The following is a 24,649-nucleotide window of genomic DNA, read 5'->3' as shown; positions in this document are numbered from 1 at the left end:
CCCCGCCGGCGCTCTCACGAGCGACTTGCCGAGAGAGCGGCTTTGCTTGTGTTCCGCTACCGTACGGAAAGATTTACAAGCGGGTACGGCCACGTTTATGGATCAGGTCCTTCGTAAAAATTTATACCGACTCCATCATGCACTTATGTTCTTACTTCTGGACAGTGGCGGCCGTAAACCCTTCGTCTCAAACAGTCCTAACGACGGTCACTACCGATGATTTGAATCTGGGGACCATGTCACCCGCGTATCTCGAATAATACGAATCTGTGAACGAGCAAAAACCTTACATGATTGAAGATCAATTGTCTCTTAGTGACCTCGAGCTCGTTACGCGCAACGTTCGCCGCGTTCACCCCCTGAGCTAGGCAAATGCATCCCTCTGGAAGAATATCGTCACGAGCGACGAGGATTGTCGGGGAGCCGGCTTGTCCCCGACAAAATTGACGCAACGAGCAGCGGTCGCTTCGTTTGCCGTACTATCGTCGTCTCTGGTGGCGTACACGTGTCAGTAGCGGTAATACACACGATCCTCTCGTCGACGATATACGAGGAGACACGTACCGTGGGCGGCCCTGTGGCCAGAGCCGCCCATTGTACGGTATTCCTTTGCCAACCACGTGGCAGGGCGTAGCCGACAGTGGGCCCCCGTTAATACCATGAGTCCCAGAGAGACCCAGCGAAACCCTCTCTCTCTCTCCACCCTTCGTCCCGCCAGCCCGGCTCGGAGCCCCCCTCGATGTTCTCTTCTCGAGGGAGAGACACGAGATAGCCGGTACCCCAGCTGACACGTTATTGCCGCAGTACCCCTCGCAACGAAAGCAACGCGTGCTTACCGATTCGTTTTCTTGTTTCTCGGTCAGGAACGTGTCCGAGGACGACGTCGCCCCCGTCTTCGGGCACCATTGTCAAATCCCGCGCGCCAACACGACTCGGATATCAACGCGCACCTTATTAGCCCCCGCGCGCGGACAGATACAAGGGGTCGCGTTCCTTCATTTTATTTCGTGTCTTTCCTTTCCCTCTACCTGCCTGTTTTCTCGCCTTTTCCGTCTTTTCTTTTCTCGCACGGGGCTCAGTCGCTCGTAAACGTCTACGTGGCACCCAAGTGCGCGGTCACTCATCCCTCTCGACCCGGGTGCTAAACAAGGGTTCTCTTCTATTCTGAGACAAGTGAGCGTGAAGCACGAGTGACAGTTACCGATCAGTGTGTGCCAAAGTAGCCGGTCGTGTCAATCGGATAACGCAGTGAGAACCGCGATCAGGATGGACGTCAGCGGGATAAGGCCCATCTTTAGTGGATATCCTTTCCAAGGTTAGTTTACGCGAGTCGGTCGAATCGAATTCAAATTGCGATCATGCGAGCAAAGTGAGAGCTCCACGCGGTCGATCACGTAATATCATCGTCTAATGCTCTCTCTCCTTGCTCGTGATCGATTGAAAACTAAATGATTACGTCAGTCCAATCACATTATTCGAAGGGATTGTGCTCAAAGAGCCAAGACGTAGGAGAAGCAGTGAGAAATATCAAGGAGATAAAGGTTGAAGTATCGCCGCATAGATTATGCCGAGTCTTTTAAATCAATTAATTAGACATTGCGACAAACGGCGAAATTATAATCGAGTTGTCCGAGCGACGATTATAATGCATATTCTAACGGGGATAGTTTCGTGATTTGCATTTCTTAATTGCGATTCTCTCAGAGGGTATCTGAGATCCGTGAGTGCGATCCTGAACGAGACGCGCGTGCGATAATAACAGCGCGTGCGAAAGGGTGGCATTTGTGTCGAATCACGCTGACAACATTAGTCGTCGCATTTGAAAATCCCATTACCGCGATTAAATAATTTGCGCAACGCCGTGCCGGTAACAATGCGGCCGCTTAATCGCCACGTCCGCTCTCTGTTATTAAGACGATAATTAAATTCAATCACGATCGTCATTAACACACATTCGATCGGTTACACCGCCGCGATTTTGATAAATCAATCCTGTCCAAAGCGCGCGAGCGCGCGCGCGACTCCATCGTAAATTACACGGTAACGCGCGCTCGCCGCTTCGCCACGCCGCATATTAAACATTCCCCTTCGCCGCGTTTTAATTGATATCCATCTTTAATACGCAGCTTCGAAATTGAGTAAGACAAATCTACATTCGATATTATCGCGCACCGTATTGGACACGGATATTTATTAGCAGGCGTGGCGTCATTTTTACTTAGATCGATCGCGGAGAATATTGCGGTAACGCGGCTCGTATCGTTCGAACGATATATACTTACTCTATCGGCTAATTAACAAACAGTTCGGTAAAAAAGAAAAAAAGTGACACATTGATGTCACGTCGAATACACATCGTGTCTGATTACTATGACTGTCAATTGTCGCTTACGCTACGATTGAATATTTCTGCTAATCGTCCATAATTCGACAAATGAAAGGATATCAGATCAACCAGTCCATTGAGTACAGATTATAGTGAAGCTATTAGGGCAGATCAAGTTTAATTGGCTGTACGATTCATCTAATAATAATAATAATAATCGCGTGTGTATAATTTATTATGAAAGAAATATAATAAAAAAATAATCGCAAAGTGATCTTTTGAGAACACAGATTTTTTTCTTGTGTTCTGAAAGGGAAACATTTTGCGACTTCTTTTCTACTATTTTTCCCATAATAAATACACAAATAAAACACCAACGCTAACGTGACCCTTGAGCCAAAATTGGGATCAAATTGCTCCATTTTATTCTCACCTGTTTGCGAAACGTCTCCCTTCGTTGGTAAGTGACCAGCGTAAAAATCGTAGTTACAATAAACGTGGTAATTTTATGCCGCACGCAATGGCACATATTTATTATGAAAAAAAACACAGTGGAAACAAAACCGCAAAATGATCCTCTTAACATACAGATTTTTTCCTCGTGTTCTAAAAGGAACATTTTGCTATTTCTTTCACTGTTTCTCCCATAATAGATACTTAATCAAAACACGTAGGGAATATGAACCTTGGGTCGATTTTTCGAACAATTTAATTGATTTTATTCTCAGTTGTTCGCGAAACAACAAGCGCGTCCCCTCAGATAGCGACCAACGCAAAAATCATAGTTGCAAACAAGCAACTATCTTGTAATTTTGTAGCACGCAACGAGGAAGGCGCGCGGCAGGTACGCGTCTCAAACGGAATAACGCGTCCCAACAGGCCGGCTCGCATCGGCGTGACGAAAGCAACGATTATCGTCGTTAATACGCGCGCGTGTGGCCAAAAACTAGCCGGATCGAACAAGACTCCCGGCCGATCGAAAATTACGACGATTATTTTCCGACAATAAGATTTCCGTTGTTCCGTGCGCGCCTGCTCCCGCGCGCGGCGCGCAGGCGATTATTATAATTATCCGTCTCCGTTGTATGTACTCGGAGCATCCGTAATGCGTAAACATAGTAATTACGTGTGCGGCACCGCGCATGCACTTACTCGGGGTCTGATGATACGGGAGCTAATGTCACGTACGGAAGGGTGGCTAATTCGACTAACGATCCGACTTTATACTCGTTAGTGCTGGAAACGGCTCGTGCACGCCTCCTCGCGCGCATAACTTGCGCAATTTTACGGCTGTTAACCGTGTTTTTGGTATCCTCTTCGGCGAGAGAGCGCACGCCGTCCTGTTATCTGATTTCATGTTTACGTACCCCAATCCGATTCCGGCGTTAATTTCAAGCCTAATCACCGCGTCTCCCTCCCTCTCGGGATCCTCTCTTGAAATCATTTTTCCTTATTCCCGCTCACCGCCTGCCCTGTGCCTTTTCCACGGGAAATGTGCATGTTTTTATTTAAACAATATTTTCTTATCAACTTTTAAAAAAGGAAGATAAGATTGTTGTCGTTTGACATGAACGATACAGCAGAATTATTATAATATTAAAACGGATTATTATAACGGATTAGAATTATTATAATATTAACATTCGGTTTGCTTACCACATCAAGTCAACTGACTTTTTTTTTATTTAGTTTCATAATATCTTTAAACGAGAATTAATTCTTCTTTTGAGTACATAACAAACTTCTTTAAAATTTGCGATAAATATATTTTAAACTATTATCCATTACTTTTATCAAGAAAAGATACGTTGACAAAAATAACCATTGCTTAAAAAAAAGTAAATAAAGTGGGTAATCGTTTTTCTTAAAAGTAGAATGATATTCTCCTTATGTATAATTTGTCTTCCTCCTTAACTATACTATGACAAAATGAGAGAAACTACAAAAATTAAAAGTCGCAATATACCGTAACTTAAGCCAGACTCAGAGACCCTTTAGGAATCTAAAGGATACTTTATAATCGCTACACAGTTTCGATCGATCGTGATATTTTATAGACACTTCGTGTCGTTTCTTACAGGACAAGGACGAATGAATCAGCTAGGTGGGGTCTTTATCAACGGGCGCCCTCTCCCGAATCATATTCGCCTGAAAATCGTAGAAATGGCCGCCGCAGGAGTCCGACCTTGTGTGATCTCCAGGCAGCTTCGCGTTTCTCACGGTTGTGTTTCGAAAATTCTGAACCGATATCAGGAGACTGGTTCCATCCGACCAGGCGTGATAGGCGGTAGCAAGCCTCGAGTGGCCACACCGGAAGTCGAGGCGAGAATCGAAGAATTAAAACGAGACAATCCGGGAATATTTTCTTGGGAAATTAGGGACAAGCTTATGAAGGTGAGTGTACCCGATGGTCCGTGATAATTTTCACTATTCGCACATAATAGAAATGAAACAATATAAAACCCTTCCACCCATAAAACAACCAAAATCCGAAGTAAGAACGATTAATGTTTAGAATAATCGTAAAAAGACACAGACATTTAAAAGGGAGGATCTTTTGAATGAATTAAATTAAGTCTGAATGACTACAAGTACCTAAAAGTAATAAACAAACATAAAAATCAAACGGAATGAGAGAAATACGAGAGCGCGAGCTGTGCAAAAATACAAAATGGTCCTTATCTCAAGCTCCCTTTTATCGATAATGGTGTTAAGAGTTGATTTTTCAACAGCAGTTTAAATTTAGATTTGAGTCTAAATTTTGTTCAAACACATCAAATACATCGAAAAAATACTGTTGAAAAATTGATGTTTAATGTGCCAATATAAGCCAGTCAAAAGGCCCATTTAAAAGTATTTTTATCAATAAAAGAGAATTCAGAAGAAAGGCTAGTGCGTCCTTTCTTTTGAAGCGCTTGTATCGAGCTGCATTTTCCAGTCGCTCGTTATTTCGATCACGCGAGAAGCCTTTTTCCAGTCGCGAAAATTCCGCGAGCCATTGCTCGACCTCTCGATCGAAGCTGGACGTTTCTACGCGGTTACTCGTGTCTCTATCTCTCTCGGGGATCATACTCAATGGGGCTTTTTAATCTTGTGCACGAGGCGTGCACGAGGCGAGCGGGGTACGTGAGCGCCCCGAGGCAACTCGCGTGTCCTTTAATACGTTACTGACCGCCGTCTACACCCACGCCTCATTGGCGTAACACCTCCGCGTCTCGATTTTCGAGTATGCAAATGGACTTTTCCGTGAATAATCTCTTCCGCGTGTGTTCCTCCAACCCCGACGTATCGTCCGATGCCTCTTGCCGATAAAAGTGCCGTCGTAGTATACGAAGAAGATATTACCATAAGCGGAGAGGGTTAATTACCCACGCTGTGTCCCAGGCTGAGCCAAGTTTGAGAATATACTTAATTACGAGTTACCACATCGCGCACGCAACGTTGCGTAGGCGTTGGTGAATATTACGGCTAGAAGAAAAACGTCGGAATAGGAAACACGTGTAAGGTGTCATCAGCAGTTGTCGGCGAATCAAATGGGAGAAGAACAATATTTCCCTCTCGTGTTCTTTCAATTACATTCGCGAGACGAATATTCAACCGAGAGTAAAAGAAAAACAAAAAGGAACGTCGGCAAATCGCCGGTAATTTAAATCGGATATTTAACGCGACGGACCCCCTCTATCCCGATCGATGTAAATCCTAATCCAAGCGCGGCCTGTTTTTATTTGCGATTACGTTGATCGCCGACGCGGTAGCACTCCTCTCTCTCGAAGCAACAAAAGTCAAGTATCGGATCTCAGGGCCTCGAGTATCTCTACGTGTCTCCGCGATAAGATCAACGGCGGTTCTCAAACCGAAACCGTGCGAAATTCCGCCGAGGGAGGGAAGAACGAGGTTTGCCCTCCTTGGATGCTGGAACGCCTCCCTTGCCGAGGGCGATCTTCTCGATAGAGAGATAAATCGTGACCGAGAGAAACAACGCGCGCATCGGCCGCGAGAGCGACAATAAGGAGAAAATGTATCGATCCGCGGGAACGAGTGTGTGTAACATTTAAAAAATAACAAGAAAAAAAGGAACATACGCGAGGATGCAAAGGAAGGCAGAAAGTGAGTCACCGGTAAAAGTATCGCGGAAGAGCGGAAGGGTGTCTGCGCGAGCGACGTGGACGGCGAGGAGCGCGAAAGAACGCGAAAGGGGCAGAAAATAGGACGAAGGTGCAGGAGCAAGAGCGAGGAAAAGCGGAGTGAAAGAGAGGCGAGGAAAGTATCGCGAGTCGACTACGAGTGCCGAAAGGAGCGCCGCTCGGCGATCGAAAGACCAAGATCGAGAGACGACGACGACGACGACGACGACGACGACGACGACGACGGCGAATTCGAGGGAGAGCGAAGAAGGAAAGGACGAAAAATGGTTTCGAGAACACGTACGCCGCTGCAGTTGTGGAGGCAGGCCGGTCGTGCCCGGCATTAATACGGCATTTAATGTTGGAAGGAGGCGTTCCTGGACCCGAGGCCCCCAGGGCGCCTCTCTCCTCGTCGCTCCCGGGGCCCGGCTGCCTCGTCGGGCCTCGTCCCGTCTTTCTCTTCCTGTCATCGCCCCGGACCCGACGCCTCGGCCACCACCGACAGAAGGATCGTTATTGTTTCTGAGATCGGCGATCCGGGAGATAGCGATCGACACCGACGACCCCCTTTTCTTTTTTCCTTTTTTTCTTTTCTCCATCTTCTATCTCTTTCCCCTTTCCACCACCCCTCACATCTCTCTCTCTCTCTCTCTCTCTCTCTCTCTCTGTTTCTCTCTCTCTCTCTCTCTGTTTCTCTCTCTCTCTCTGTTTCTCTCTCTCTCTCTGTTTCTCTCTCTCTCTGTCTGTCTGTCTGTCTCTCCTGTTCTTTTTCGCGCATCTTCCTGCTCTGCCTCCTTTTAAATCTTCGGCAAAGGCAAAAGGCAGTTCTTTCACCTTGGCTCGCGGGATAATGCTCACTCGATCTTACCTCGCGCTTTCTTTATTTATCTCGTTCTCTTTAGCGAATCGCCCGTTCGGCACGCACTCGATCGCACCGCCGATAACGCCGATCGGTATCTGTGCGTGCGTGCGTACGGAGATTTTCGCGGCTTGGCGAGACGATACTGTGTGATAGGGTGTGGCGATGGTCGCGAGATTTTCTTCGTATGTAATATCTTTTACACGAAGGAAGGATGCAAAAGCGTGGATCATAGAGAGTTCAGTGGATCCTGGGTATAACTCGCTGCGATCCTCTTTACCTCCTGTAACGATCGCACCGGAGCACACTACAAGATCGCAAAACTACCGCAATTAAGGAAGAACGGTCTCTCGCGCGGATAACGGATCGCACGATCATTGAAACGTGAATCCTCTTTATGACCTGAAACGTGGTAATTAAAATTTGGCTAATGATCGCGCCGCTATTCATCCATTCATCTCGAGCTCTCGTGTTCTTTTAAGACGCGTAGTTATCTTGCGTCTTAGAAGAGACAAATGTCTCGACGCTGAAGCAGTAATTCGGCTTGTCTTTTTTTTTAACTCATTTTTCTCTCATTGACGGTCGGAAAACGCGGAATTTTGTGAATAGAGACTACAATGGGAACTTAATAAAGGGGTACTTAATGAGAAAAATGCATATAGGTACTAGCGCGGTTGTAATTCAACGATTTTTAGTTCGACATTGTACATATTTTCGATAGTCAAGTGCATTCGTGTCTACCCGAGAGTGCAATTGCACTCCTGAAAACTCTGAGAACCAAATTCAAAATTTCAACGAAAGCCCGAGATGTATTTTTTTTTTTCAAACAAAAAATCGTAAAATTCAAAAGATCAAAATAAAAAAAATAGTAATCGCCTTTAATGCGTAAGGGTGCAATGAAACTTTCACTTCATTTCGTTAATCATTCGACTAACGAAGACTCGTCTGCGATAATCATGCGATTAAAAGGCGACGACCCGGTGATCCGCGTCACATCGCCGCGGAAAGATTGCTGTCAATTGTCACGGTTATCTGCGCGCTTCGTCGTCGAAACGCCGGCCAACCTGATTTCGCGAAGGTATTCCACCGTGGTGAAGGCGCGCGCGCGCGTAACGGTGCCCGGCACAATGTGTAATAACACTGAATCTCAACGGCGCAAATGTGTATGCCGACGGGAAAATAATCGCGCCAAATTGTAGTGCAGTAGCCTGCAGTTACAAATGCCAGACGCAGGTCGACGGTGCGCACGTAATTCTACGATCGATCATTCGCGTGCGCCGTTTCTAAGAGCGAACAAGTGAGTCGATCGGAAACGTATGAGACTTTACGTAAATCCAGCGTTCTCTGTTTGAGACGTTTCCCACACGGAAAAGACAACTCCGTTAGTGTAACTGAACTTTCTGTTACTTGGAGAGCAGACGAAAATTTAGCTGTAGGAACAGAAAGATTCTTGTAGAAAGTTCTCTATTCAGTCGATTACTCTCAATTATCTGAACCGAGTTTTAATACAGCCAAACGCTCAGACGAATGTTTTCGGTCACAGTAGCCGAGATATTATCTCTGGTCAGCGAATTTTTGCGTCTGGTTTCCATTCAGTTATCCGAACTGAAACTTCTCCGAATATCGAAAATTGCGCGACAGAATGATCAATCGCTTCAGCGAGGTTCGTTTGCATGCTGGAGGACTTCACAGATCCAAGTTGCACAGAAAAAATTGCAGTTCGTGCAACTGAATGGGGACCAGATGAAACACTCACTGACAAGTAATAACAGTTCTGACTGCGGAACCGGACCGTGACCGGAAACATTCATCTGAACATTCAGTTGCGTTAAAACTCGGTTGAAATGACTGAAGTTTGTATTAATAATCGTTACTTAAAACCATCAACGTATATTACGAACTACGCATCCGTACGTGAAGCCTTTATAAAAGCGTCTGCAAAATTAGACAAAGAAATGGCGGCCAATTGCTTTGTCATTCTAATATTCCTATTGATTGTTTTTGTTATCGCTCTTACTGATTAGAAAGAAACAGCTTGACCGCCACTGATCGCTGTCTCTTTCTTTCAAGCGACCATAGTTTTCCATGTCTGTGCGTAGGCCATACTATACGTCGATGCTTAAAACTTACCTCAGATGAGATACTCAGATTTAGAGGTAAATATGAGTTTCTCAGCTGAATCGCCATTACAAATATAATATCACATATACAATTCAAATAAAAAATTCAGATCTACCTTCAAATTCAGATCTGAGTATCTCACATATGATCAAATAACGACTATTAATACGAACCTCAAAGCAATTGATTGAATAGAAATCTTCTATAGGAACCTTTCCATTCTTACAACCGAGTTTTTCACTCGGTCCTCATGTAACAACAAATTCAGCTGCGCTAACGCAGTAAGTTGTTTTCTCCGTGCATCCGATCGAAACTTCATGTGCGATCTCTATTTACGAAATTTCGTATGGCTTTACGTTTAAATAACGCGATGGAATAGTCGATCGTTTTAACGAGAACCGTTCGCACGCAGGAGGGTTTCACGGATCCGCCAAGCGTCAGTTCCATCAGTAGACTCCTTCGGGGTGGCCGGCCAGGGGATGACGGAAAGAAGGATTACACCATCGACGGCATCCTAGGCGGCGGTAAGTTCCCATTCTCCCCTAACATACCTCCCCGCCGTTGTTACGTGCGGCTACGCGTTTTTATCGCCGTCCGCCAGAGCGAAACGAAGCCGCGCAAACGAAAGCCGCGCGAAATTCATCGGACAGTCCAAGGGTTAATTACCCCTTTTAGGCTGTCAGCGGTGAAAAAGAAGTCCGCACGGGGCCCGCGCAGCGGGCCTGATAGCAAAGTACGCCGCGCTTCGCCGGCGCGATATCGCGCGAGAAATATGGAACGCAGGAGAGGCGAGGAAGGAAAAAAGAAAAGTCGCGAGATCCCTATCGTTTCGAAGGGCATCAAGAGCTTTTAACCTCCCTCAGGCCTATAGACCGAGTTTGACGTACGCGGGCGTGTGTACGGGGGTCTTAAGCGCCTCCGTTCGCCTTCGCGGTTAGACCGAGTTAGGCCGAATGAGTCGGGACCGGAGCAGCCGGCGGGATTTAATCTCCGGTGGGCGTGAGCGGGATTAGCCAGCTTGCCCACACGTCCGACAAACGGATTACAGAAGTGTCAATATCTTACGGGGCGCGTATATTACCCCTCTTCCGTCGCCCCCTCGACGCGCGCGTCGTCTTCCTTCTTTCGAGACTTCCGAGACAGTTTCGCGCGACATCGAGACGGTCTCGAGATGCTTTTTGTACTACCTTCTAATCGAACGTTTGCTTTTCAGCTTTGTTGTTGATTCTTTATTATTATTGGCTTTATAATTTCAATTTTATCAATGTTAAATTTATTATTGATCTCGGTAGCCTCACTGGGAAAGAAATCCGTTCATTTCATTTACCGACCGGCGTTCCACATCTGCCGGATTATGTTGTTTCAGTGACACATGGAGGACTAATTATCGGACGATATGTAAATCACATTCTTGGGATGCCGCGCGATTCCGATTGCCTGCCATTGATCCGATCTGGATTCCTTTTGACGAAATAACTCGATTCCCGCGGCAGATTCTCTTTTTTTTTCGTGGACGCGCACGACGTCAAGCCAGTCGTTACGAGCGCGAAGCGAGAATCTGTTTTCGTGATTGATACAGGTAGACACGGGGGAATTAGCGGTACAGGTGTCCCAAAGTCTTAAAAAGTCAGACCGGCGTGGATGCTGCCGGGGTCGAGAAAAGATCCTTCGATCGTGGACCGTCGAGAATGTGAGGAAAGAAGTCGAGGGCCAAGAGGCAAGGAGCGGGCCTCAAGGCCCAAGGGCCCCGCGAGGGTCCCGCGGAGATCAAACGGGCCGCCTGCCACACGTCGACAGTGGTGCTCATTTGCGGCCCCGCTGTCCCTCCGACGATCGTCTAATTAATCTAATCGAGCCGATTGCTTTTGCGACGCGCGACGCATTTCGCCGCGGGCGCAAACGCGAGTTCCCGTCCAAGTAGATTGCGCCCGGGGTACGCAAACGAGACGGTAATAGGAAGAAAAAGAAGGAAGCAGAAACGAAGAGAGGAAATCGGGCGGTCGTAAATTACCAGAAGCATTCGATAAATTTTGAAAAAAACGGTAATTAAGGCCTCGAGACAGGCGCAAATTTTGCCGATAAGAAGGCGCCCATACGAAGAAACGTTGTGCGCGCCGGGCTAACGACGAAACCGTCAATTACAGATGCGTATCGCGTTCGGCACGGTTAATTATGCGGGATTCGCGATATGTAATTGCCGCACGCGCTTCGCAATTTTTTCCCGAAAATTGCGACGATAGAAATCTCGTCGTCGCGCGCGGCTCGCCGTCGTCCTTGCGCGCGGAGCCGCACAAAAATGAATAATTATTTAACGAGCGGGTGCGCATTCGGTCTCATTCGCACTGCCGTTTATTCGTCATTAACTGCTTTCGCGGCCAGTAAAATTGATTAATGCCGATCGGCCGAATTAAAGCATCGGCAATATAATTTGCACGCGCCGCGGCGCGCCGCTTGGGCGCGAATTTCGAGACAAAGAGAGGCGTCTCTCCTCTCTCCGCGCGGAAATAAATAAACGCCGAAACGCGCGCGCGGAACTTTACGACTTCCTGCCATTACCAACGAGAGAAGGAGAACACGTGAGTCGCTATTAAAATATCGTCAATGCCGCGCTCACGGAGAAGAGATAATTATAAAAGCTCATTATCTAAAAAGTTGTTAGATTTATTTGAAAATGCGCATTATTGGCGCGAATCTCTCTCTTTCTCCCCCTTAGACACGCGTAATGATCGCCAACTAGCTAATCCTAGCCCTGGTGAAAATTTCGTGGTACGACACGTTTCGTTTCGATTTTCTCTAAAGGACGGTCTCCAAGGACGGTCGGCCAAGGATCGAAATCCGGTGGCCGCGATCGAAGGGTAGCCGCGGCTCGAGGTGGTGCCCGCCGTGCGAATCCGATTTACCGCGTCTCGCTTTCCGCCAGCGGATAACGGAGTTGCTGTTCGCAGTCGCGGCGTCGCGTGCGGTTGAATAACTTACGGACGAGTAAGTCCGTACTCGCGCGCAATAGGAAGCGAAGGTAATCGTGATAGGGAGCACCTCTGGACGGATATACTCGTACTATGGCGGAGGTGTCGGTTGGGGTATAGGTGTCGGCAGGCGAGCGGGAATGACACGTAGCCTGTGGCTTTCTTATTCCTTCTTATTCCGTTCCTTTGGCTTCGGCCGCCGACGAGGGATTAGCCTAATGGGTCCTGCCCACCCCACCTCTGCCCCCTCTCGCTGCACCACCACATGTGTATAATATGTATATCCGTCCTGATCATTCTCCCTCCCTCTCTCTTTCTTTCTCGCTCTCCCTTCGTACCACATCTCTCAGATCGTCTCTCCGACACGATCGGATCGAGAGAGAGAGAGAGAGAGAGAGAGAGAGAGAAAGAGAGAATATCCGCGCGATGAACAACGCCGCTAAGTGATTCACAATCAGGTTTATTGATTGTATCGACGATCGACGATCGTTCTCACCGGGAATGCATCGCAGTCGCCGCCGACGCTCTCGAGGGATACTGTTTTTAATATTTAAGCACACCTCGACACACCGCGCGCGCGATCATCCCTTTTCTTACGCGCTGCCGATTCGCTTGCATGATTCGCAATCAAATTTGCAGATTGCATCGCTGACCGACGTCCACTATTGTTCGGCCGTCGTGAGTTTCTCAGCGCGCTATTATCGAGCTGTACGCGCGATAGAGTCAATAACCATCTCTCGAGGCTGCGATAATCCCGAAATGGACTCTTGATACGCTAAAAACGTTCATTTGCGCATAGCGCGAATTAGCTATTTCGCTTTGCTCCGTGTCGGAACGGAAGATCGACTGTTCCGACGGGATATTCCAAAGTAACGCGTTAGGAGGTCCATTTTATGAAACAAAATGTATCAGTTCTCTGACACGTATTCAATCCTGGACATTCTTATTGTTTCGGTCTTTAGTACGAATATTTAAACTTTTAATATAAAAAATACGTATATTCTAATATTGGTGAAAGTTTAGATATTTGTGTTTAAAGACCAAAATAATAAGAATCTTCAGAATTGGATACGCGTCCGAGCATTGATACTTCTACCTTACCAGTCGAGGCTTGTAACTTGAAAGTTTCTTCAAAAATGACTTTCCTTCTCAGAAACAAAAAGGTCACGCACTTTTTTTATTTATTCACGGCTCCCTCGCTCTATCAACACTAAATCGAGCATATTACACTGTTGCTACTCTCGCGGCCAGTTCATAATCCTTATCTTCGGGATGTCGCGTAACATCGCGCTCGAGAGTCGACACATCGACGCAATGAAAAATGCGAAAGAAGTCGGGCGATTACATGGGCGAGAAAAAAGACGCAAGGACGCGCGAGCAAAGGCACGGGGAAGGGAAGGGAGAGGAGGCTGTCGGGGTTGATATCAAAGCGTGTATCTAATGCGCTGCACGAATCGAGCTGCAAGCCGCGAGAACGTGGATCCTTGTCACGCGAGCGTATAATCCTCCGAGAGCGATACATACCCGTATCGTGCGACGTGTGTCTTTACAGACACGGCTTTAACTCTGGTTTGTATATCGAGGGAGCGAGAGTGCGACGGAGCAAGAGAACGAGACAGTAAGAGAGCGAGACAGCAAGAGAGCGAGACATGACAGTGTCTCGCACTAAGTGTGTGAATACGTACAAAAGTGCAAATGTGCAAAAGTTCACGCGTACAAAATCTCAAATTCATACGCGCCAACTTTGAATATCGAGATCCGGATTATCCGGATAATCCGTGTATGCAGGCTCGAGTAATCGGATAATAATTATTTCGTATAATTCGGATGGTTAAATCGTCCAAAAATATCACACGAACACTTGTAATTTGCGATGCAGTGTATATTTTTTTGTGCTAATGTTTGTTGAAAATAAATGTGATTCACGTGGGCGCCTGCGTCTATTAATTTATTAATTGCGTTTAAATTGTCATTTCATTAACCACTCCGAATCGCATCCAGTTTCTTCGGCACATTCGGCTTGCTCTCTCGCGACAAATAAATTCCAATATTTTTGAAGCATGCCCGCGAATTTCGTGCAAACACGACGTCTCCCTCTCTCGGTCCTGCTTTCTTTTAACGCGTTCACCAACCACATAAGACGCGATCGTAGCGAGAAGTGCACAAATAGAATAAGCGAGAAACACAATATTCCCAAGGAATGTACTCGGCGTCAAATTTCTACGATGCTACCGACACGAAACTAGAAAGCGGTCACGTTCGCCTTCTTCCAAAAGACCACCAGCAACGCAACTCGGGACTGATGGGCGGATTCCCATTTCATCTGGAGGCATTAACTATTTCGATTTTAACGGTCAGGTCAGTGGACGGATCGAAACTGACGTCAATGTTCATTCGAAACTCGAAAAAAATTCGTTTGAGACTCAATAATTTATATTTCTACGATTATAAGGAGAAACACGGAAACACATTTATCTTAGTTATATTCAACTATACAAAGCACTATTTCGGTTCTAGTAGTCAGGTCAATGAGCAGGTCGAAACTATGACTATGACGTCCTCAATGTCATTCAATACCCGTCAATCAAGAATAGAAAAATCATCCATGTACTGATATAGGGCTGTAGTATAAGTTACCATGAAAATAGTAAATTTGACGATCTATCGAATATACAATACAAAAAAACCTTCGGGAGCTTTGTAATAAAAAGATATGTATATAATATTTTTCAACAAATATATAGTAATTTTGGTCATAATTTTTGTATGGTTCAAGATTATAAAATTGGTTGCAATTTTTACCACGATATTTTCATGTGCGGCCGTAAAAGGAAACACGGTGTGGCCCCGACAAAATATTTAGTTCAATACACATCAGACTCCTCAGCGAATTCCATGTAAAACTTAATGAATACGTAATAATTGTGAAACTCATAATCGAGACGCGATTGTTTGCGAGGATGAGGTCGGGAGTCTGGCAAATGAGAGAAAAGCCTGCAGCGTCATCGTATAACTTCTTACACGGACCACCAACGACGCGGTCGAGATCGTGCCTGGGGAGTACCTAAGGCGGCCTAATTGTAGCGGTTAGCCGCCGATCTCTCGATGTACCGGCACAAGTTGTCGTCGAGATCGACCAGCAACCCCCGGACTACCGGTCTCCCTCATCCCTCTCACTGCCTGTGTACTATGCACACGCATACACGGGCGTTGACAGGAAGACAGACTGTGCTCTCGGATGTCAACCCGCTTTGAGGCTCATTGTTGGCGTTTTGAGGACATTTGTTACCATTTAGGGGGACCTCACACAGGCACCGGAGGACCCCCATGAGCGGCGGAGTGGGAAGGTGGAACTGAGAGAGAACCCAGTTAGATTTATAACCTACGAAGGTGCGGCATCTTTTCCACCATTCAGCGAGCGATTCGACACGCGGAAAGCAAAAGGGACGAGCAGGAAAGCGACGATCCACATGCGACAACGGATGTTGTATCGCGACCGGCAACCGTCGCGCGATTCTCACTCGCAGGCAGGGCTGCTCCACCCCGGAAGGACATCGTATTGTACCATGAAGTATCTTCCCGCGAGTGATACCCTCTCGCTGGACATATCCGACTTTGGGAATTCGGGATCTCTGTCGTATCGAAGAAGAGGTACAGGATTAGAGGATTGAACGGTGTGATCGATGGCGATTGAAGAGACAAGCTCAAGACGCTAGGGAATTACCGAATTCGCTATATCGGTCACGTATAGCGAAATTCAAAATCTGGAAATTCAAGCAACTCCGCTCCAAAAAGGAGAGAGGCTGGGTCGTAACGACGCGAGTGATTTCTATCGATATTCCCGATAACCTCTCGATGACCAATGTGTTAATCGTACATAGTATATATAAAATGACATTACGAAGAGCCGCGTATGTACGAGCGACGACGAAGGCGACAGGACGCGTGTACGCGCGTGTACGAACGCACTCAGCGGGGATGCTGACCGGCACATTTCTGGATGACGTTGCTACGAATGAGATATTTGCTCTCGACACCGCGGGGCCACCCCTTCTCTCCTCCCTCCCCCACCATAATTGATTACACGCGTCTTTTCACGCGATCTATTCAGAGCCCGATCGACCGCTTTTCATCGTCGAGAGGCCGATATTGATTGTGCCTATCAACGAGGCAACCTGGCCTCAAGGCGCGCGCGCGCGCGCACGAGCTTGCGCGCGTCCCGACGACAAGATCGCCTGGAAGTGAAGCGAATATCTCACCACTGCAACATTTGTCGTTTGTCGATGTGCCGGCTTCTGTCGGCATATGTCACCATTAACATGAATATGAGTGGGAAATCGAGAACAAAAAGAAAAATGAAAGATACCGCTACATAAATCTTAGTTAATAACCTTCATTAGGTTATCTTTTCCGTGATAAAATGAACTCAAGTGTTCACGAAGTATTGGAGAAAAATCCAAGATATAAAGATATAAAAAAAATAAACAGAAATATAAAAATATCACACCGAATACGTAGAATTATTTCATCAGAAGCGATTTCGCACCCTCGAGGGAGAAGAGAAGAAGAAGAAATCCACTGACTCGGATCTTCGTGTTCGTGAGAAAGTCGATAGTCGCGGCGAATTAGTCGCGCGAGAGGGCACGGGGAGAAGTCAGAGCGTGAACGAGAACAGCGGGCTCTCTCTCTCTCTGTCTCTCCCTCTCTCTATACTCTCAGCGGCAGAATATCTCGAGCGAAAAGTCTCACGGAGCGTTCCAATACACGCGGCTTAATTACACTCCCTCGACATAATTGACATTTCCAGGCGCCGACGCGCTAACAGGGCGACCGCGCGCGATAAAACAATGGCGTGGCCGGGGCGATAATCTATAAAGCGTTTCATCGAGTGCCCGCCTCCCTGTCCCGGCGGTGAGCACGTTCGTTCTCTCATTACAAGTCCAACATATGGGCGCCTAAACGATCACACGCACACGCGCACGCAGGCACGCACGCACGCATACACCCGACACCTCTCTGCCTCCCGCTCGGCCGGTCTTTTTTCCCTTTCTTCCGGCCGTGGGTGCTGGACGAGGAGGGTCGAACGAGGATACTGGGAATCGAAAGGAGACGAGAAGAGCCCTCTGAGAGGACCGCCGATGTCAGAGGCCGCGCGAAGGAATGCTGACTCGCCGAACACCGCCGCCCTGCCTTTCGAACGTCCCCGCGGCGGCCGCGCGAGGAACACACCTGGCCGCCGCTCTCTGTGTGCCACCCCCGCTCCTTGAGAAAAAAGGACCGGCCGAACGAGCCAATAACGATAATTGATAATTAGTCGCATTGATATCTTCGGCGCGATACAGACGCGTCGGAAGAAGGTACTCCGACGCGCTCCAACGAGAAGCGCATTCAAGGGTAGAGAACGTGTCTGCCGTGTTGACAGGGCGCGTCGAGACGAGCCACCTCGCGTCACCTCGATAGTGAGAGAATTCACATGGAAACAAAGTTTCGTACTTCTCGCGCGGCGAGTTGAAATTCTTCCGGCGCACCGTCCAACCAGCGGTGGGACCTCCTTTGGCGGCGTCTTTGGCGGCTTGTCCGCGTTTCTCGTATGACAAACGGAAGAATGGGAGAATGGCCCGGAGACAAGTTGCATCTACGGTAAAAGGTGGCGGAACCCAGGTTTAAATTCCTGTCACCATGCCGCATCGTGTATAGGTGGCGGCGGGAAGCAGAATGGAGTCGATGGTGAACGTCGAAAAATGCCCATCGATATTTCACAACACACCTGAACACGCACAATGACTATGGAGTGCGCGGGAGTGAGCGTTCCCTCATCGTTTTCTGCATTACGACTACTACCGCTATTACTGCTGCTGCTGCGACGGCCGTACGATCGATATCGAGAGTAAATTTTATTTCTATTTACAAATACTCTCTATATTTCTTGGAGGGGGATTATTCTCATTTCAAACGTGTGAAAAGTGGCAGTATTTTCATTCGAAGCAATAGTGAAAATACTGCTACTCAAAATCGCAAGAGTGAATGTTTCGCTCAAGCTTAGAGTGAATATTCTGATTCCATATGAGCGAATGTTTCAATCGATTAGAGTGAATATGAAATGACGATGTTCATATTCATTCGACGATTCCGAGCAGAGAGAATCCACTCTGTATAGAGAATTCACTCTGAGTAGAAAAGCATTTGAGATCGAATGAATCGCGGTAGTCATTCTACTTGAATAAAATTTCACTCCATGAAGTCCAGAGAGTAAACTTTGCCAACTTGGTTTCAAGATGAAAACTATGCGAGATAAATTTGCTGATTTGTACGGTGTAGGTGAAAAGATTCATTTGAGAAATGTTACATTTAGCGACAAAATAACTTTCATAAATTATCATTCAAATATCATTGTGCAAGATTGATGAACATGTGAAAACAACTTTCATCGCTTATCTGTTCCTATTTCTCTTAACTACATGGCGCTCGCTCAGTTTGAGAAAACGATGGACAGCATACTTGCCTTCATGCGCACAGAAGGCACGTTTTGACAAATGTAACGCCGCACGATCATACAATAAACTCAAAGGACAGCCGCTGGGAATTCTCGTATGTTCAAGAAAGTCGCAAGTCACACTGCTAGTTTCATTCCCCGCCTAGAAACGTGAAAACCGCACGAAAAGAGAAGACTCCCGTAGTCCGACGGAAAGATTCGTCCAACAGGTTGTACTGTACTGAAGAAGACAGCACAGGTTCTTCAGAAATATCTTTACATTCTCCGATTACGTTTCGCACAATCATTACTACTTTCCCGATAAATGAATACTTTTTTTGCTAACGATCCAGCTTATTCAAAGACTCTCTATTCCGATCTCTTTTTTATAAACTAATATCAAAACGAAATCTGTTAGAGTCCAACTCATTTGCGTTATCTAATTGATCTCTTTAAGAAAATTGAACGTGGTAAAGTTCAGCCTATTAAATAAATTTTGGAGTAAATTTTATAGTAAAAATTACTATGGGATTTTGTAACCGAGAAATAGAGTCTACAATAATTCACTCTATCCTTTTACTTCATATGTTACGCATATTTACGCATATTTTAGAAACTAAAATGCGTTGTTAAAACACTTGCTGTGTTTCTAGCGAAATTTACTATATTTCTTAGCAAGATAGACCTTATTTCTACTCCTGTGCGGCCTACTAAAAACATAGTAAAATTGAAAAGAATTTATATGAAAAAAGAATTGCAATATTCTCTCCGTGCAGGTTTTATTCTATGATAACCCGTAAGCATTCTTCCTGTCTGAGTTCAGCTTCGACACACCCGAGAAGTATCCCGACAGTTCGATCAAGCGTTACATAATAGCGGCCCGTAAAAACGCGCATCGCGAGCGAAAAATCAGCCGCAACTGGCCGACCGACGTAAAAAATGGTATTACTGTCGTCGCCGTTTAATTCCACATCGCGGAATCGACGATAGCGCGCTGGCACAGGTAGGCAAATAAAAGAGCGAGCTAATCCCCATTTGTTGTGCCAGGATGGATCATCGGACGTCACAACAAGCCATTCGTACTCATCTCCGCGCGCCGTGGTCCCTGGGGTGCGTTCGACCAACGATAAACCCGAGCGCGAGATTAAATTCCATTTTCGAGCAGATCCGGAGTCTGCTCTGAGGAGGAAGAGACGCAGTCGGGGAAGAATGGCTGAGAAAGCACGACGATGCTCGACTTCAATCGGGACAATAGCTCGCGAGAACGCTCGATCGAACGATAATGGTCAGATGTGGGACAATGAGGCAGAGAGTCGACTTAGGGGCAAATATTTAGCGAGGGTAGCCCCGGTCAGTCTCTACCGCTGGCTTCCCTTCACCATGCATATACTTCTTTCTCTTCGTCGGGAGGAAAACGAACGCGCGAGCTTCTCGTTCTCTCGGTCAAGTAGAGATCAATGATGAGGACTGGGTGGGCGCGTATTGCATAGAAATGTTTTCGGTATCAAGTGCTGAATGCGAGGATATTAAGAGGCTCGCGGGATCCTTCCGACAGGATTTCAAGTTAAATCTCGAACAGCTGATCGGCGATCAAACGGGATCTTCTATGGGAAATAAATCTCGGAGGAGATGGACGTTAAGCTTAATGAGATAAATCGACGTGTGAAGCGGGAAGGTATCGAGAAGAACTAATTAATTTCCCAAGGAAGAGATCAATATCGACACGCATCGTTTAAGTTCGCGAGTCGACCGTTCGTGAAAGGCGTTTGACTTTGCCGCGATCGGCTTGCTCGGACTTGTTCAACAATATCTTGTTTGCGCGTGAATGAGGAAACAGTTGGTAAAACTGTGATGTAAACGAAATACTTGTTTGTCAAAAATACTGATTCATCATGAGTCTGAGAGCTCTCATAAGAAATTTGAATTTGAATCAAACGTTCGTACAATATATTACAATTTTAACATAACACGTTAAAAAACGCCCGTCGACTGTCATTGAATACTGTAAATCTTTTATGTGAATGCGTTATTAAGTGAACTAAAACGGCGTTAATTAAATCTTCGCGTAAGAATTGGTTATACCTCGGTTTAAAAAATCTGTATGAAAGATTCTTGTATTCCCTCGTTTCTACCAACGTCGATTAAATCTTAATTTGAACGTAAACTCTATTCAAGGAAAGATTCAACCTCAGATTTAATCGACGTTGGTGGAAACGAGCTAGACAAAATTAGACGTAGCGGAAATTAGAGCAAAAACGCGAAGTAACATCGATCGGCTATCCCAAATTTTTTGATTATAAGAACCATCAAACTCCAGGTCGCTGCGGTGACGATTCTGACACGGAAAGCGAGCCGGGTATACCACTAAAGCGAAAGCAACGCAGAAGCAGAACGACGTTCTCCGGTGAACAGCTCGAACAGCTGGAAGCTGCGTTCCACCGAGCCCAATACCCGGACGTTTACGCGAGAGAAGAGTTGGCCCAGAGGACCGGACTGACCGAGGCGAGAATTCAAGTGAGTTTTGCGCGATCTCAGTAGCGGGCATTAACAAAACGTATCTCTCGCGTCGATCGTGACGATATTCCTACATAATCGATGGAAGAGAGGTTGCAACACTTTTACGTCGACAAGTTTCGTAACGTATTCGTATTCAAAGTTTCTTTTAAAAATTTATTTTCAATAATCTTCGAACGATAAATTTCCGTATCGGATACCGAACACGTTCTAAAGTTAATCGAGGTGAAAATGTTGTACACGGAGAAAAATAATTTGCTGGCCTAGCAAATTTTCTGCTAGTCCAGCAAAATCTTTTCGTTATTATATGGACAGCAAAAAGATTTACTAAGAGTACTAATCACTATTTTCTGGATATAATTTGCTAAATCTACAAATTATTTTGCTATAAGAACTATGATGGATTTATATAAGCAGTTGCAGGTTTGTTCCGATAACAAATAAATTTGCTAAAAATACATTATTTTGTATCAATAGCAAATTAACGTGATTTTTAGGACAAATACACTCAACAAATTTTTTCTATCTTGGCAACAAAACTACTTCTGTTCTAATAACAAATAATTTGTAAAATTAGTTACGTCAACTAAATTTTTTTGATGATTTTAATATTGAGTCACTCGAACTCAAGATTTTTTACTCATATAGAGCGAATTTCTCTGCTCTGAATTGTCGAATGAATATTTTCACTCAAATTTGAAGAATAAATCTGAAATACTCCACCGTCGCACAAATAAATTCACTTTAAGGCTACTTGTATCTTGCCGGCCATGAAAAGTGAAATGATGAAATAAGTATTTTCTTTGCATGCCTCATTTTACCATTTATTATACAACTATTTATTAATCGTTAAAGGAAAGGGATAACTTTCGGACAGTTATCTTTATTTAGAAATAGCATGCAACTTTCGTCAGTGTGTCGTTTTTTGCATTTGACGTCACAAATTCAACATGGCCGCGGCGTACAAGGAGCCTTAATCAATTGAAATATTCGCTTATATGAAATAAGAAATCACTCTAAGCTTGAGCGAAACATTCACTCTTGCGATTCCGAGTGGCAATCCAGACACAAACATAAATTACTAAAAGATGTCTTAAAGACGTCCAAAAAAGATCTAAAAGAAATAAGATGTTATTTGGAAGTATTTAAGACATCGTTTAATAGATTGCGTTGTCTGGGAAATATTGTCACCAACGCTTGAATTTTTACTCGTTTTGACCGAGGCTTAACTTGAGAGAATTTTAAGAATACGGTGTCTCACGGCTAACTCTGTATTCGCCATAAAAGCATCATCAACTGAAATCCAGGGTTGGGAAAGTTACTTTTTAAAAGTAACTAGTTACAGTTACAGTTCCCTTTGCTGAAAATGTAACTAATTACAGTTACAAGTTACTGGCTATGAAAAGTAACTCGTTACAGTTACAGTTAATCTAAAAGTAACGAGTCGTTACTTTTAAGTTACTTTCTTGAAATGATTGTAAATTATTATTGTAAATACAAAAATCTTACATTTTAAGCTTTACTAAAATGTAAGAATTGAATTTTATAATTAATATCTATCATATTAATTAGTCAATTCACTTAACAAATTTCAAATCTGTACTTAATATAATAAAAATTTAATGATAGCCTTGTAGAAGTAAAAGAATTTAATCACATGTTCCATAAATACGTTGATAAATTTCCCAAATAGCACAGAGAATTTAAAAAGAATTCAGTCGTATGTCACCAATTCTGATTTATTTTTAAATGCAAAAAGAATTCTTTTCATTGAACTAAACTCTGAAGAATTCCTTTTGCAAATGAACTCAGAATTGGTGACATACAACTGAATTATTTTTTAATTCTTTTTGAATTCTCTGTGCTATTTGGGTTATTAAATTAATATACGATTACTATATAATTTTAATTTTATTTTACGTTCCCTAAGTAACTATTAAAGTAACTGTTTAAAAAGTTACAAGTTACTAAAAATAAATAACTAAGTTAAGTTACAGTTACCAAAAAAATATAACTGCAATTTTGTTATAAGTAGTACGAGTTACTTCCCAACCCTGCTGAAATCCTACCGATTACTTTAGCAACGCATGCTCGGGAAGATTTGAAAGAGAGACAGACACGAGAACACAGCGTCTTCTGTCGGGATTTCCGCTGAACGACGGTCGTCGCAGAACTCTGCTCTGCTAAATATAATGCAACGCGCACCGTTTCAGGTGTGGTTCAGTAATCGCAGGGCGCGCCTCCGCAAACACGCCGGTAGCATAACTCATTCGCCGATAAGTAGCCTGCCACTGACAACCTGCCAATACGCGGCAGCTAGTCATCAGGATCTCGCGCAGATACCGCAAGTATCGCAGATGCCCGGCGGAATAGCGCAGGTACCCACGACCCTGCACCAGGCACCCGGCGGCATGCACCAAGTGTCCGGCTCCGTCGCCCAGATGGCCCAAGTGCCTACCACGATGAGCGGCGCACTTCAGGGATCCGCGGTTACCATCCCCGGGCATCTTGGCTCGCTTCCGGCGCACACGGCCACGATGCAGCTTGCGCAAGTGTCGACGATGCAGCCACCCGCCGCGCACGGTGCACCCACGTCGCTTTCGCACAACAGCGGTGGGTGTCGATTACATTCTTCGTCTATCGGCCGATCGATTCGAGTGTAACCTCGAATATCGCGCTCTCCCTCGTTCCTTTATTCAAAATGCACGTCAACGACGGGGCGCTTTATTGAAATTTGATATCCCGCTATTTAACGCCCGCTATTTTCAGATATACACCTCGCAGTACCTCGTCTATCTCGATCGATCGATCGAAGCTTGAGTTGCTCTCTTGCGCTTTTATTTGAAACGTGTCCCATCGCGAATGGAACGAGCACGCGCGTCTAGAAAAAAGCTTGACATCTCGTTATTTAATGCACTTATTTTCAGGCAATACCGATTGGTCGAGAACGCAGCTTGGTTGGGGGCAGTTTAATCATTTTCAAAGCGGCGATTACGGATCGAGTCACGCGACTCATCAGCACGGTTCGCATACGAGTCAAAATACTCCGTCCTCGAGTACCTCGAACACCGCGACAACGCCGGACTGGTACGATCAAGGCTACGATTACACCCCGCACGCGCAGCTTAATTATCATCGCACCATGGGTGGAATATTTTAGCCGATCAATTGTTGTATAAAGATTAGTTATAAAACACGCAAGCCAGAGAAATAGTTATTTATATATGTATATATATGCATATATGTATATCTCGATCTTATAATATA

General features: G+C 45.4%; 1 protein-coding gene across 1 annotated transcript; it reads left to right on the top strand.

The window, feature by feature from the left end:
- The first annotated feature begins 812 nt into the window (after nucleotides 1-812).
- Nucleotides 813-24,649, top strand: LOC116851502 (protein gooseberry-neuro-like). The gene is made up of 6 exons (XM_032830960.1): nucleotides 813-1,315; nucleotides 4,407-4,720; nucleotides 9,843-9,954; nucleotides 21,186-21,382; nucleotides 23,596-23,995; nucleotides 24,310-24,649. Exons 1-6 carry the CDS (start codon nucleotides 1,267-1,269, stop codon nucleotides 24,540-24,542), a joined length of 1,305 nt encoding a protein of 434 aa, XP_032686851.1. The 5' UTR covers nucleotides 813-1,266; the 3' UTR covers nucleotides 24,543-24,649.

Source organism: Odontomachus brunneus, unplaced genomic scaffold, assembly GCF_010583005.1.
Source record: "Odontomachus brunneus isolate Ranch 3 - 2012 unplaced genomic scaffold, Obru_v1 Obru_scaffold_176, whole genome shotgun sequence".
NCBI classification, from domain to species: domain Eukaryota; kingdom Metazoa; phylum Arthropoda; class Insecta; order Hymenoptera; family Formicidae; genus Odontomachus; species Odontomachus brunneus.
Note: the sequence above shows the minus strand (reverse complement) of the source record. Positions and strands in the feature narration are given on the sequence as shown.